Raw genomic sequence first — 17152 nt, 5'->3', positions numbered from 1 at the left:
ATTCGCCTGTTTCCTACCTGACTACAACTTGGATATCTTCAAATCCAACATAAACAAATTCCTGATGAACCGCCCCCTTAAATAAGACACTCTATCAAATCTCCAATACTAATGATTATTACAATACTATCTCATTGATTACTGTACACGCAATAACTCTTATCCCTGAGTGGCCTCCGGGCCTTGATAAGTGGTGACCCCCATGTAAAAAAATAAAAAAAAAGACACCTCTATCTGTTCTATCCTTGATCAGTGGAGATTCAAGTAAATCGAGACAATTTTTTTGTTCTTACAAACATACTGCAAGGATTGGCCATAGGGATGAATCCGAAATGAATATTTTGTTGATTTTGATGAATCAAAAAAACTCGACAGACTTTTTAGATAAGATTTCAACAAAAACAATAAACATGTTTGTGTTTTTTTTCTCATTTGTCAATTATTTTGTGACTAGCCTGGGTACCCGGCATTGCACGGGTGTTTGGAGGTGTGTGTTGAGCAAAAGAGAAAAAAATGTGGTAGTAGGCAGGCAGGCTCGAACCCGTACTGCAAAGGAGTAAAAGAATGTGAAAAAAAAAAAAAAAAACGTGACGTCTTTGCGGTTGCGTCCATAAACCAGAAGTAGAGAAGGTTTAAATTAAGGCTAGTCAATCGAAAAGAGGGGATGTCTTTTGAAAATATCGGTGAAAAAGCGACTCGTCCTTGTAGAAAAGTACCCCGTTGAGGGTGAAGGAATTAATGTTTTTAGCTAATTTTTCGATATTTGTCGTCCGAAGGGTTGCGCTTCAAAATGATACAGATCTTGTGAAAATCCGTTGACGACCATATTGTAGTCAAGTGGAAAGTAGGAAAACGAAACAGAGTTTCACAGGGGTGCAGTTCTAAGAATCTACATTTAGATTTAAGTGCAGATAAAGAATGGGGGGGGTATTGATAGTGGTTTCAGATAGACGAGTGTTTTTCATGAAAGTCAGGCCAAGGGGGACTGTAGATTGGAGCTCAGACGAGCACTTGCCATGAAAATAATGATAAAGCAGAGACTCACAATATCTCTTTTGTGGGAAAGAGGTTGCAGGGAAGAGAAAGGGCATCCCACATTAGGCTACGAAATCGATTTTGGACACTCTCAAGCAATATAAGATATTTCTAGCAGCTCCTACCCAGATGTGGCAACAGAACTCCATCCTTGGATGTACTTGGCTCTCAAAGTTCTGGTCAGTATAGGTATACATTCTCTTTAACTGACACGATATTGTATACCTTTATTTACACCATGCTTCTATGAATTTGCTACATGTAATGTCCTCACTCACCCTCCAACCCTCATAACTACATAGAAATACATGTTGCATAATTAATAATTATGATTGAAGAACATTATATAGAGTTCCATCATAAGCACATAACTTGGGTGGATATATATACAGTGATGATCATATTTATTGGCACGGTAAAATAAAAGTTAAATTTTGTCTAATAAATTCTAAAAAAGGGATTAAATTAAAGAAAATAACAAAGTATATTATGTATTTTTAACTGGCCTTTCCGATGCAGCAATCGGATTTTAGAAAAAATAAATAACAAAGGAACAACAAACATAATTGCAAAAAACCCTTGTTCAAAATTATTGGCACGGCTTTGTTTTTCTTTTAGTATCAGTATAATATCAATCAATTTCCGGTTTACGTGCTTTCTGAACTTTTTTATAGCCATATTATGCTTGTTTAACACTAATTCAGTGAATAATTGTTTTCAGATAATTTTTAGATAGCGATTTATTTAAACTATTATAAGTGACTAAATTATAATTTTCAATCGCCATGGTTAAAACTAAGGAACACAGCGAAGACGTCAGGAAGCTTGTTGTAGCATGCCATACCAATGGGGAGGGCTATGATAAGATTTCAAAGAAGCTAAACCTTCCCAAATCCACTGTTAGAGCCATAATAAACAAGTTCAAATCGCAAGGCCACGTTATGAGTTTAGAGGGTAGAGGGAGAAAAAGGATTCTTTCCCCAAGAGATGAACGGAAAATTGTTCGACAAGTAAAACAAAACCCAAGGATCTCTGTTGGGGAGATTGTTGATGAACAGAGCACCTCTGGAGTGAATGTATCTCGACATACAGTTGGTAGAGTTTTGAAGAGAGCTGGTTTAAAAGCATATCGTCCGAGAAAGACTCCCTTATTGAAGCCTATGCACCTGAAAGCAAGGCTAGCCTTTGCAAAACGTCATATTGATAAAGATGTTGCATTCTGGAAACGTGTTCTATGGACTGACGAAACGAAAATAGAGTTATTTGGCCATAATAAAGTGTCTTATATTTACAGAAAATCTGGCGAAGCTTTCCTGCCTAAGAACACCATACCCACAGTGAAGCACGGTGGAGGCAGTTTGATGTTTTGGGGATCCTTTGCTGCCTCTGGACCAGGGCGACTTGTTAAGGTCACAGGTAGCATAAAAAAGGAAGATTATGTTAAAATATTGGATGAAAACCTGAAAGACTCTGCTAAAGAGCTCTCACTTGGTCGTCGTTGGTGGTTCATGCAAGATAATGACCCAAAGCATTCGGCTAAACTGACTAAGAAATGGCTTGAGGACAATCATATTAATGTTTTGGAGTGGCCATCACAAAGCCCAGACCTTAATCCAATTGAAAATTTATGGAGAACATTAAAATTGAGGGTAATGCAAAGGAAGCCTAAGAATCTTATTCAATTGGAGGATTATTGTCAGGAAGAGTGGGCTAAAATTACTACTGAAGAGTGCAACAACTTGGTTGTAAACTATGAAAAGCGACTGAGGAAGGTAATCAAGGCCAAAGGCTATACAATTGATTATTAAATAAATCGTGCCAATAATTTTGAACAAGGGTTTTTTGCAATTATGTTTGTTGTTCCTTTGTTATTTATTTTTTCTAAAATCCGATTGCTGCATCGGAAAGGCCAGTTAAAAATACATAATATACTTTGTTATTTTCTTTAATTTAATCCCTTTTTTAGAATTTATTAGACAAAATTTAACTTTTATTTTACCGTGCCAATAAATATGATCATCACTGTATATATATATATATATATATATATATATATATATATATATATATATATATATTATTTTCTTTCCCCTCAATACTTAATGAAACACATTGGTTTTAATGTATTCCCGGACAACACCGAGTTTCTTGTATGTCTTTCTCTTTCACAATAGTATGGAGAGAAATGATGTTGGTAAGAACAATAAACTAAAGAATGTTATTACTGAACCTTGATTTTAAGGTAATTGATCTTGGATAACGCTGAGTTTCTTGTCTTCTCCCTCAATACTAAAGAGAAATTGTTCGCAAGGAATCAGAGTTTCTTTGGAGAGAAATTGTAAGGCAAAGATTCGACAATTTCTTTCCAAATCAGTATCTAATAATTTATAAAGTCATATTTCTGAATTTTTGAGATGAGGGTTGATAATTCAGACTACTGTTCTCATGTTCACAATGTTTCAGTGGAGGTAACCTCTGACCTTCATGTATCTTTTTGAACTTATGAATCTTTCTCTCTGAAATCTGCACAGAATTTTGAACAGAAATCCACGAGATTGAAGTTCCACTCTTCAATGCAGGCGAACAAAAATACAATTGCAAATTACTCAGGACTTCTACCTGGTCATGGCTGATGGGACAAGAGCATTCTACTCCCATGAAAAAGCTCCATTTGAAATTCTGTGCAGGTTCTTGAGTTTGACAAAGATTTCAGAGTTCAACAAGATTCACCTGAAGAAGGTCGGAGGTTACATCGACTGAAATGTTCTGAATGAAAATACTATGCCAGATGAGAGCAGTAGTTTGAAGAATCCAAATAATATGTATAATAAAATTAACTGTCGACACATCTAATTTTGTTTCACTTGGACCTCCAAAGGCCGAATATATAAAAAAAAATTAGCATATAGTTTTGCTCAAGACCAAAAAGGATAAGAGTGTTGTCTGTTTTTACTTGTAGCTGCAGACAGACAACTCTCTTTTGTATAACAAATAAGAGAACAAATACGGTTTTATTATTCATTATGATTTTTTGTTTGCATGTCTATATAGACAGAAATTTAGCATTTGCTATTAATCTGCATTAGTTACTATTACTATCTTACGAATGATCTGATCAATTAAAATGTTTAGCTATTTAAAAGTGATTTTTGTCTGTTCGTAAAATTTGTTAGTAAATAACTATATGTTTTTTTTTTAATAAATTGAGTAGTTTTCTTATATGCTTTTCGTTTTATTCTTTTAGCAGGCAAGTCACAAGTAGATAAAAACATGCACATTACTCCAGAGAAACAGAAGAACATATTTTTGGCTACTTGTGGCGACAGTGGACTTGTTCAAATATGGAAGCCTATGAAGGTAAAAACTATAGAACCAAAATAGAGCTATAGTTATTGCATATCATGTGATATATATATATATATATATATATATATATATATATATATATATATATATATATATATATATATATATATATAATGCGTATCAAATTATTAACGAGTTGACATTTTTAAAAAATATTTAAGGAACGAGTGAATAAAAATCCATGAAACTTTGAAAAAGTGCTTACAATACTATTCAGCTACTCCAGTCAGAAAATAAAAGTATTTAAAGCAATATTAGCGAAACTATGTCAGAAGACAGGAATATCTGTTGATTTCAGTGTGTCAAGTTATTAACGAGGTTGAGAAAAAACACAATATACCCATAATTTGTTTATTGAAATAATTTTCAAACATTAAATGAACTAGGAAAAATGCTTAGAACACAATAACTACATAGCAATTTCTACGTTGACATAATTAGTAGAGGATATGCGGTCTTTTTTTATAAATGACTTGTAAAAGACGTTGGTCTAAAGAATTAGTCAAATTTGTGCTTTCGTCAACAGTTATTCCTCGCGATACTTCTTGGAGAGCATCCCACAACTCATCTTTGCTCTTAAATTGGCGTTCACTTACATAGAGGCTTCGCTTCATGATACTCCAAAGGTTCTCAATTGGGTTAAAATCTGGTGAATTCGCAGGCCACTCCATCTTCCGTAGCCCAGAGAACCCCAGTTGTTGCAAATACTTTTTTCTTTTGTTTGCTGCATTGTGAGAGAGCATTATCCTGCATAAAAATAATGGTTCTTCTGAACGTCAATCTTTGCTTTTTCAGCCATGATTCAAAGTGCTCCTTCAGAAAAGCTATGTAAGCATTTTACGTAATTTTTACACCTTCTGGGACTCTCCATGGGCCAACTAAAGTACCTCTGATAATCCAAGCCCAAATCATTATCCCACCACCACCTTGTTGGCGCCTTAAACGCTTATGGAATTTTCAAATAATGTCGACCATCTTGGGCCCTTGTTCCAGCCATCTGGGTCGTCAAGTGTGACACACACTTCATCTGTGAACAAAACTTTGGAAAAATCCGTTTTCATGTTGTCCTCTGCCCATTTTAATCGGTTTTGTTTGTGATGTTGCTTTAATGGAGGCTTTGTCACAAGTTTAACAGACTTTGCCACTTCTTTCAGAAGGTGACATCGAGTACTTTTTGAGACATTCTTCAATCCGGTTTGGTCAAAAACTTCTCGACTTGTCTGAACAGGGTCCTTAACAACTTTACGTTTTATTTGGAGTAGAGAACGGCGAGAAACAACTCTAGATTTACCTTTATCAGCTCTCTTACGTACCTTTGTAGGGTCCTTGATAAAGTGCTTCACAGTTTGATGGTACCTTCCTATCATTTTTGATATTTTGATGGTAGTTTTACATTTTGCTAGCTGTTCTGTAATAGTACTCTTTTCAGAACTACTCAAAACACCTTTTATGACCCATTTTATTGATGAAACCGCCTTGTTAATAATTTGACGCCCATCAAATACCATGGATTCAGTAATTATGCAGGCTATTTGTTTACATTGCGCGGAACAGTACAAAAATTTTGCAGTACATGCAGCTCAGCATTGCCAACGTTTTTGAAGCTTTTGATATGAAACTACCAATAAATTTCTGAAACTGGTAAAAAAATATTATCTCGTTAATAATTTGACACACAGTGTATATATATATATATATATAGTTTTTCTGTATGCAAAATGTATTATTATGTGGTTTAACAACAAAAGCTGCAAAATAAAAGACAAAATAAAGCATGTGAAAAAGTATTAACAATTATTGTAAATTTGTTTTATTTGGATTCATCAAACTACTATTCTCATTTTGCTTTACTATTTGAACAACGTTTGAGGTAATTTTCTATTTTGTTCAGATGTATCTTTTCAAATTCGGGGAAACATTTCTGCTGGATAGAATTGTAAGGGAATAATGGAGATGAACACTCGTCGTTAAGAGACCAATGGATACTTCTCCTTGGGCAAAGAGACCCAGAGAAACTGATACAAAAGAACAGTTTTCCTACGGTGGATCAAAACCCATGTTGGGGGAATGTAAAGTAACGCTATCCTAGCCTCTAATCCTATCTTACATGGTACACAAAATCCTCAAAAGTGGGAAAAACTAAGCTAACTCACATAATAGAAAGGACTATTCCTCATGCTGAGTGCATATGGTTGGGGTTATAATTGTGTTTGCATGTGGTTAGGGTTAGGGTAAGTATTGGTTTAATGACTTTCTTTTCACCTTAAAAATAACCATGTTTTCCCCTCTGTTTATGAAAATCAGTAATCTTAAACTTCTTCCCCTTTTCATAAGACACTCATTTGGCTAAGCCTAATGAGCACTCGTTGCAAGAAAAAACTAACATTGGAACGATTTGAAATAATATTTCTCTAACACGTAAATAAATGTTGTTATTTCATATTAATACAGCAATCTCGAGTTCTTCATCAAGTGTCGTTTTTTTTCCGGCAGTTAATCACATTTTTCTATTTTTTGTATGTGAGGATTTGGTTTGGTGAAAACCTTTTGCAAATCAGAGATTATGTTAAAATTACTTTTAACTGTCCCGTGGATACTCTACTACTTTCGACTTTTAAAGATTTCAGCATTTGCAACCTCAGTCTTAAAAATTGATAGATCCCGATTATGAATTGGTGAACACCGACTCACACTCTTAACTTATGCAGTTTAGCATATTAAGGTTTTGGTTATTAACCTATTATGTCTTCATGTAGATGGGAAAAAATCGACATTATTTTATTATATAGATTAATAATATTATTTTCATTTTCATTTCTAGTGTTTGGAAATAGCCTGTTTAACTGGACATACTGATGACGTGGTTGGCCTTTCGTTCAAGAAAAATTTATTGGCCACATGTTCAAAAGATGGTTCACTCCGACTCTGGTCTCCTCCTGATATATCTTCCAAGCCATTAATAACAAACTTGGGTGATACAGTTACTGGTGGTGATTATGACCCAGTATCTCACAGGACGATTTTAAGCTGCAGGTAATTAATAAGAAATTGTTTGTTCAGCAGAAAACTTGGAATTTCTTGTCATTAATAACAGACGGGAACTAAATATATTTATGACTTTAAAATGCTTATCTAGAGAAGAGAGATCATAATGATAATGTTAAAAATTATACAGCAAAATTCAATGATCAATAACTGGTAACATTCATAGATGAACATAAAAATTTTTTTAATGATTTAAATTTCATTCTAAGTCTGATGTATAATTTATACTAATTATTTTACAGCAACTATTTTAAAATTTCCCAATTAATATCATTATGAATGCCTGTATTATTCTTATATGTATTTAAATAATATACAACTATTTTAATAGTTTTTATTTATGAATACCATCATATGAAAACGTTATCATTCTATGAATTTTCTATAGATTCTACATACACTTCATTATTTATCATACTTTATTCCGTTGCTTTAAATATTGCCTTTGTAGTTAAAGATTCATTCATTTGCTGGACAATTCTTTTATAATTATATGAATTAGTACGAGTATTATTGTTACTAATACTAAATTGGAATTTTCAAATAATAATAATAATATATAATTATTCAGAATAACGAAATACAATAAATCTACTGGTGTGCAAACCCAGTGATTATCGGTCTTACAAAATATTATTGGATGTAATATTTTATATAAGACTATCCCAGCTAAATAAAATTGCTCAATATACTAGATAGAGCAAATAAATCATAATTTAGGAATTTAAAATTTGTGATTTGAAAAAGTTAAATTTCAAATATAGAAATTTTATTGTATGCAAGACAAAGAATACAGTATAGTAAAATATATTTCCTTAACCCATGAGTTTTCAATATTTATACATCTCCTTGGAGGAAAAATATTAGCAAATATTATAAAAGGTTTGCACCTAATTTGCTAAAGGTAATAAACATAGAAAATTAAATTAAATATTTTTAAAGTTTTTAAATCATTTTAGCTACATAGAATAAGAGAAACTTGATATTGATGCAGCAAAAAAAAAAAAAAAAAAAAAAAAAAAAAGAAGGATATTGAACTTCAAATCCAAAGTGCACGGTAAATCCTGTGATGGAAGCTCTTGGTATTCGGCAGGTAAAAAGATCCAACGCGTATTGTAATAAATCCAAGGAAGCTGGTAACAATCCAATGTATACATATTTCCACAGTTTTTCTTTAGTTTGATTGGATATCCGGCAAATCTTTGATTATATCAATCCGGTAAAATTTTTTTTTCATATATCAGTTTCAAAATTCAGTTCAAGTTTTCAATCAATTTTTTCATAAAAACCAAAAGATATCCGTAGACAGGCAAATAAAATTAAATTAAGTGAAAATGAAAATAATTAAATAAAAGAATTGCTTATCAAACCAAGAAAAATAGTCTTTAAAAATCAGGTGCAGTTTTTGTTATGAAGATTATATTTGTAAGTCAGTACAAGTGAAAATGTTATAATATTATAAAGATCACAAAATTTAAATTCTATCTTCTAAAAATAAGGAAGTGGTAGGAGAATTTAACTTGAAGAGAGGGGGATAAAGAAAGAAAAATAAATAAAATAAATGGAGAAGAAAAAGCCTAGTAATGTTAAAAAAAGAAGAAATAAAAGGAGAAAAAAAAAGAAAGGGAGCAAAAGGAAAAATAAAAGCCCTACTTTTGTTTGCTTGAAAGCTGAAATTTATAATTCTAATATATAGAGTAAAATCCAACGTATATACGTAATGATAATAATATTTAATTTAAATGGTCGAGTTCGATTAATCTTTGAAAACATTGCATATATTAACAAGGTGTATTAACATAGAAAGATAATAATAATAATAATAATAATAATAATAATAATAATCATGATACCAATAATATTAGTAGCCGTAAAAATAATAGAATAAAAAAATAATAATAATCATAACAATAATAATAGTAGCATCAAAAATAATAATAATAATAATTATTATTATTATTATTATTTTGAAAATAATATAATATAATCTTAATGAAAATGATGATAATAATAATAATGATGACAATATAATTAATAATAATAACAACAACAATAATAATAATCATTACAATAAGTATTATATTTGTATAATAGCACCACTTCTACCAATACCACTAAAACAATAATAAAATAACAATAATACTTATAAAATATAAAAGTATTAATAATAATAATGGTAAAAAACAATAAGGATAATAATGATAGTAGTATTAATAATAATAATAATAATAATAATAATAATAATAATAATAATGACGATAAGGATTATATCTGTATAATACTACTACCACCACCACCACCACCATCAATGCAACCACTAAAACAATCATAAAATAATTATAATATATATACATATATATGCACATATATACTTACACACACACACACACATACACACATACATACATATATATATATATATATATATATATATATATATATATATATATGTTCAGATGGTTGAGTTTGAATTAAATAAGATACATATTATATATGTTTGAAGCCAGACCCAATGCATTGTTACAAAATGAACAGTTGTTTATTTTGTTTGAAATTTATGTTAAAGTTCATAAATATATTTCGATGGAAACGGTCATCTTCAGTATGTCTTTTTTTTTTCTTTTTGCCATGTTGTTGTTGTTGTTGGAGCAAAGATATATATATATATATATATATAAAACAGTAGCAGTAATAGTAGTAATAATAATCATAATAAAGGTTAAAAAAAATTGATTGTTAACAAGTACCAGAGATGATGCATTTTGAGTATTATGTGTTTTTGCATTTCAAATATGTATATAGCGGGAAAATATTTTTCATCAGGAAGCTATATGATCTACTTAAGAATATGGTAATTTATCTTTATATTGGTATTGATTAGGGGGTGTTAAAACAGTGTTAATACAGTATTCATGCTAATTCCTAGAAGTGAAATTAGCGTTTTGGGATTTAAATTATAATATGTGAAAGCGTGCATGGTGAGTTACTAAACAGTATGAAATAGGAGGACATTAGCTAAAATATAAGCTAAAAGGAATGTATATTAGGTGAATAGTAATTAGTAGTGAGTGTTTTATTTTTCAAACGGTAAATGTTTAAGGATAGTTGGCTGTATTTAAATTATGTCTTGTGTTTACATCTAGAAATTAACTCATTTTTGGCATTTATTGTAAGTTTAGGGAAAGTTATAATATTAACTGCTTCGGAGATACAAAGATTACAAAATACTTGAAGGCTACTATATTGTAATCAGCCAGGAAGCGTAGCAGGTCAGGCAGTTTTAAGAAAGAAGCTTTATTCATGGAATCTGTGTTCAGATTTAGGGACAGGTATAGAGTGGGAAAAATTGTTGATAGTGGTTGGAGTTAGTCCGGTGTTTTTGTGAAAGTTTGGCAAGTGGGTACCATAGATTTGAACTCAGGTGAGTACTTGCCATGAAAATAAGAATAGAGCAGAAACAGGTTCGCAACGTTTCTTTAATGACGTGAGCATCATTTTAAATGCATGTATTCACAATGGAATTATAGTGTTTATAGGCACCCACCCTTCCTACCCTTCCAAACAAAAAAAAAATTGAATTCAAAGCACTATGCCATAACAATTTTGCTACATTTCAAAGTCGAACATTTTATTCATCTTACCAATTATTTTATTCATCTTACCAATCATTTTTTTCATTTTACCAATCATTTTTTTCATCTTACCAATCATTTTTTCATCTTACCAATTATTTTATTCATCTTACCAATCATTTTATTCATCTTACCAATCATTTTTTTCATCTTACCAATCATTTTATTCATCTTACCAATCATTTTCTCATCTTACCAATTATTTTTTTCATCTTACCAACCTTTTTTTCATCTTACCAATCATTTTATTCATCTTACCAATCATTTTTTTCATCTTACCAACCATTTTTTTCATCTTACCAACCATTTTTTTCATCTTACCAACCATTTTTTTCATCTTACCAACCATTTTTTCATCTTACCAATTATTTTATTCATCTTACCAATCATTTTTTTCATCTTACCAATCATTTTTTCATCTTACCAATCATTTTTTTAATCTTACCAATCATTTTATTCATCTTACCAACCATTTTATTAATCTTACCAACTATTTTTTTCATCTTACCAATCATTTTTTTCATCTTACCAATCATTTTTTCATCTTACCAATCATTCTTTTCATCTTACCAATCATTTTTTCATCTTACCAATCATTTTTTTCATCTTACCAAAAATTTTATTCATCTTACAAACCATTTTTTTCATCTTACCAACCATTTTATTCATCTTACCAATCATTTCTTTCATCTTACCAACCATTTTTTTCATCTTACCAATCATTTTTTTCATCTTACCAATCATTTTTTCATCTTACCAACCATTTTTTTCATCTTACCAACAATTTTTTACATCTTACCAATCATTTTTTTCATCTTCCCAATCATTTTTTTCATCTTCCCAATCATTTTTTTCACCTTTCCAACCATTTTTTTCATCTTCCCAATCATATTTTTCACCTTACCAACCATTTTTTTTCATCTTCCCAATCATTTTTTAATCTTACCAACCATTTTTTTCATCTTCCCAATCATTTTTTCATCTTACCAATCATTTTTTTCATCTTACCAACCATTTTTTCCATCTTACCAATCATTTTATTCATCTTACCAATCATTTTTTTCATCTTACCAATTATTTTATTCATCTTACTAATTATTTTATTCATCTTACCAATCATTTTATTCATCTTACCAATCATTTTTTCATCTTACCAATCATTTTATTCATCTTACCAATCATTTTATTCATCTTACCAATCATCTTTTTCATCTTACCAACCATTTTTTTCATTTTACTAATAATTCTTTTCATCTTACCAATCATTTTATTCATCTTACCAATAATTTTTTCATCTTACCAACCATTTTTTTTCATCTTACCAATCATTTTTTCATCTTACGAATTATTTTATTCATCTTACCAATCATTTTATTCATCTTACCAATCATTTTTTTCATCTTATCAACCATTTTTTTCATCTTACCAATCATTTTATTCATCTTACCAATAATTTTATTCATCTTACCAATCATTTTTTTATCTTACCAATTATTTTATTCATCTTACCAACCATTTTATTCATCTTACCAACCATTTTATTAATCTTACCAATCATTTTTTTCATCTTACCAATCATTTTATTCATCTTACCAATCATTTTTTTCATCTTACCAATCATTTTATTCATCTTACCAATCATTTTTTTTATCTTACCAATCATTTTATTCATCTTACCAATCATTTTATTCATCTTACCAATCATTTTGTTTTATCTTACCAATCATTTTATTCATCTTACCAATCATTTTATTCATCTTACCAATCATTTTTTTCATCTTACCAATCATTTTATTCATCTTACCAATCATTTTATTCATCTTACCAATCATTTTATTCATCTTACCAATCATTTTTTCATCTTACCAATTATTTTATTCATCTTACCAACCATTTTTTTCATCTTACGAATCATTTTATTCATCTTCCCAATCATTTTTTTTAATCTTACCAACCATTTTTTTCATCTTACCAATTATTTTATTCATCTTACCAACCATTTTTTTCATCTTACCAATCATTTTTTTCATCTTACTAATCATTTTATTCATCTTACCAATCATTTTATTCATCTTACCAATCATTTTTTTTATCTTACCAATCATTTTATTCATCTTACCAATCATTTTATTCATTTTACCAATCATTTTATTCATCTTACCAATCATTTTTTTCATCTTACCAATCATTTTATTCATCTTACCAATCATTTTTTTCATCTTACCAATCATGTTTCCAAAACAAAAACTTAAGTACATTTACAGATCTGTTTAGTTTATAGGAGAACAACGGATATTTATATGACAATACTATTATTTCATCCGTGAACTCATCAGAAAAAGACAGAAAGTTCTCAAAAAGAAAAATGCATAGCAATGTAACAGGTAAGGTTTAGGAAGAACCAAAATAACACATCGGGTCCTTTTTTCAGTTGTGGGATTTTTTTTTTATAAATGTTATCTACTATCGGCTATCATCTTGTCTTTAAAAAAAATCTCATTTTTGTCGGTGAGTGGACGTGTATCCCGACATGATGAACTTGCTGAAAAAGTGCTCTACACAAATAAAGTGATAGGCTTTGTTTTATAATCAAGACTCTACTGGCAAATGACATTTAACTCTCAGAATTGACACTTCTGTCTGCAATTAGTGTGTGTCATGCCACATAAAGTTTGTGAATGTTTCACTATTACTGACTCTAAAAAAGTTCCAACTGAAAGTGTAACATAGTATGGACACAAATGCATGTGAAATGATGTCACGTTAAAGAAAAAAAGAATATAAAAAAGAAAATGGAACAATCACATTAGAGATGTAGATAGCATTCATGATTACGTATGAGGCATGAATGACGCTGAAAAAGACGATCACGTGAAGGACGTCACAACAGCAATGAGAGTATGTTGTACAAAACAAAAAGCGAGTTAAAGTGCTTTCCTATTCTTTGTAGCAGAATTTTTTTTTTCTTTTATTCAATTTTCACCCCAAACAAGACACAGTGCCACTTTGAAGCAGGGGGCTACTATCAGGGACTTAATTAGCAGGGTTATTATGAAGGGAGATGAGTAGAAAGATGTTTGTTAACATTACACTTGAACTTCTGCATATCAGTGCAGTTGGGAAAGCAGAATCCTGGAAGGGAGTTCCAAAGACCCGCAGTTCTGGGGAAGAAACTATTGGAGTAAAAGGCTTTCTTGCACCTAGGGATCTCTACTGTAAAGGGATGAGACTTAGTAACTTGTCAGGTTTGTCGGGGGTAGTTACGTCGGGGAGGTACAAGTGTTTGCAGTTCGTCAGAGCATTCACCATTAAAGTATTTGTAGAACAGGAAGAGGGATGCAACATCTCGTCGATGGGACAGAGGCTGAAGCCTAGATGACAGTTCAGGACCTATCAGGTTGGCGACTCTCTTTTGAACCCTGTCCAGGAGCGAGAGACAAGCAGCAAATGCACCAGCCCAGATATGACAACAGTACTCCATACGTGGGAGAATGGTGGCCTTATAGAGGTATAGGATACTGTCAGGCGTAAGTAGTTTTCCTTGCAGCAGCGTTGTCAATGCTCTCAATGTATCTATTCCAGTTCATATTCCCTATAAACGTTAGGCTGAGGAGTTTAAAAGAAGTACTTTCAGGCAATGTGTTCTTGGCCATTGCTATTGGTGGTAGAGAATGTTTCTTGTAGTTATTGAAAGAAACAAGCTTAGTCTTAGCAGCATTGAATGTGACCATCCATTTTTGTCCCCACATTACTACAGATTAGAGGTCATCCTCTAGTGTTTCTGCCATTTCCTTGGATATGTGTTCATTTGTTTTCCCCTCATATCTGTTATAGAGAGTGGTGTCATTGGCAAATATACTCATCTCCGAAACAATTTTATCAGGGAGGTCATTTATGAATATCAGGAATAATACAGGTCCAAGAATAGACGCCTGAGGTACTCCCGTATTTATGTCATATTGTTTAGATGTACGACCATCGAGAACAACTTGGAGTTTTTCTCTTACTTAAGAAGGATTTAATTACATTATGAATTCTTCCAGTGATTCCATATGATCTAATTTTCCTTAGAAGACCATCGTGCCATACCCATATACAACGTGTTGGTTACTGGATAACGTTATATTATTAACTCTAAAAATTCTCTAACTGAAAGTATATTTTAGATTCCTTTGATTGAAGAGAAACATAAATTGATTAAGATTGTCGGACTGACTTCCTCATCTTGGTTGTTATTGTCACAACGTTTCGGCCGTTTTGCCCTCCGGCCTTCGTCAGGTGAACCGTTTGTTAGGAGTCTCGAACCCAACCCTTTATTATTACGGGGGTACCGTGTTCGGACTCCAGCTAGGCTTTGGGACATAGTTGCTGATTCTCTGTTTTCAATGTTACTTTTTCACTGCCTTCGTTCAGGATTGAACTCAGCACCTTTGGGTAACTGTAAACTTTGATACAACGTCTAGGACCACTCGACCATATGTCACTAATTCTTAGTTGGTTTTTGTCGGGGGTAGTTACGTCGGGGAGGTACAAGTGTTTGCAGTTCGTCAGAGCATTCACCATTAAAGTATTTGTAGAACAGGAAGAGGGATGCAACATCTCGTCGATGGGACAGAGACTGAAGCCTAGATGTCTTCCTGATGGGGCAAGAGTATGAAGGTGTCATCAACGTATCTTAGCCACATGACATGACTTAGACATCCAGGCTCTCCTAGACCATGTGAACTCAATAAGACCATCGATACAGTTCACAATGGAGAAAGAAAAAAAAAAAAGATAACTAACTGGTCTTCCTTGATATACTCATATCACGCACAGAGCATGGGTTTAAAACATCCGTATATCGCAAGCCTACCTTCACCGGACAATACCTAAACTTCAACTCCCATCACCCATACAGTATCAAACATGGAATCGTACGCTGCTTACAACATCGAGCAGAGACAATAAGTAGCAACACCATTACATACCACCAAGAAATGGTCAGGTTGAAGAATACCCTCCGTCGTAACAACTACCCCGATAATATACTATCCACCAGACGTGTTAATAGTATAAGAGAGGAGAATGAAACCCAAAAACCTCCAACGGTCTGCCTACCATACATACGAGGCATCTCCGAAAAGATTCAGAGAATATGTGCTCCCTACAACATCAGGACGGTATTCAAAAGCGAGTCAACACTCAGACGACACCTGGTACGAGTGAAGCCCCGCATGGCTGAAAACATGACCAAAAACTGCATATACTCTATCCCATGCAGTTGCAGAAAGGTTTACAAGGGTGAAACATGCCGCCCCCTTAAAGTAAGGGTGGAAGAACACCGAAAAGCGATAACTAAAGGGGAGACGGAAAAATCGGGTATAGCCAACCATGTCTGGATGGAGAAGGGGTACCATCGCCCCCTATGGGATGAAGTAAAAATAATAAACAGAGAGACCCACTGGAAAGTAAGAAAACTTAAAGAAACAGCTCACATGCTCGGACATAACAACCTACTGAGCAAACCAAGCATAGAGCTGAATGCAATTTGGACACCTCTGATAGAGAGAGAAAACCTTGAATAACAACATAGGTTTAAGATTAACCAAAACAAACTAAGAATTGTCCTAGTGACATATGGCCGAGTGGTCCTAGACGTTGTATCAAAGTTTACAGTTACCCAAAGGTGCTGAGTTCAATCCTGAACGAAGGCAGTGAAAAAGTAACATTGAAAACAGAGAAATAGCAACTATGTCCCAAAGCCTAGCTGGAGTCCGAACACGGTACCCCCGTAATAATAAAGGGTTGGGTTCGAGACTCCTAACAAACGGTTCACCTGACGAAGGCCGGAGGGCAAAATGGCCGAAACATTGTGACAATAACAACCAAGATGAGGAAGTCAGTCCGACAATCTCAATCAATGAAAACACCTCATCTCAAAAATACAGACAATTACTAGAAACATAGACGTCTAAATTTAGTTTAAAATGGAATCACAAGATTACCTACATTTTTGCCTACACATTTTTGGCTTAATAAATTGCGAAAGTTAACTTGACTAAAAACAATGCACATTTTAGAATGGTATAATG

At 32.4% G+C, this 17152-nt stretch overlaps 1 protein-coding gene across 3 annotated transcripts in view; it reads left to right on the top strand.

Moving 5' to 3' along the window:
• The window catches only part of LOC145246794 (telomerase protein component 1-like), a 715591-nt gene that overhangs the window by 552630 nt on the left and 145809 nt on the right, over positions 1 to 17152 (top strand). For 2 of the 3 annotated variants that reach the window (XM_080108592.1, XM_080108594.1), the window contains 2 exons: positions 4280 to 4392; positions 7223 to 7434. In XM_080108592.1, coding sequence (XP_079964718.1) covers positions 4280 to 4392; positions 7223 to 7434 — 325 coding nt within the window. The remainder of the gene's footprint in view (positions 1 to 4279; positions 4393 to 7222; positions 7435 to 17152) is intronic. The other variant, XM_080108593.1, reaches the window with a different exon arrangement.

Source organism: Euprymna scolopes, chromosome 24 (assembly GCF_053919585.1).
Source record: "Euprymna scolopes isolate OS-2025 chromosome 24, ASM5391958v1, whole genome shotgun sequence".
Lineage (NCBI taxonomy): Eukaryota > Metazoa > Mollusca > Cephalopoda > Sepiida > Sepiolidae > Euprymna > Euprymna scolopes.
This window is presented reverse-complemented; position numbering and strand designations above follow the sequence as displayed.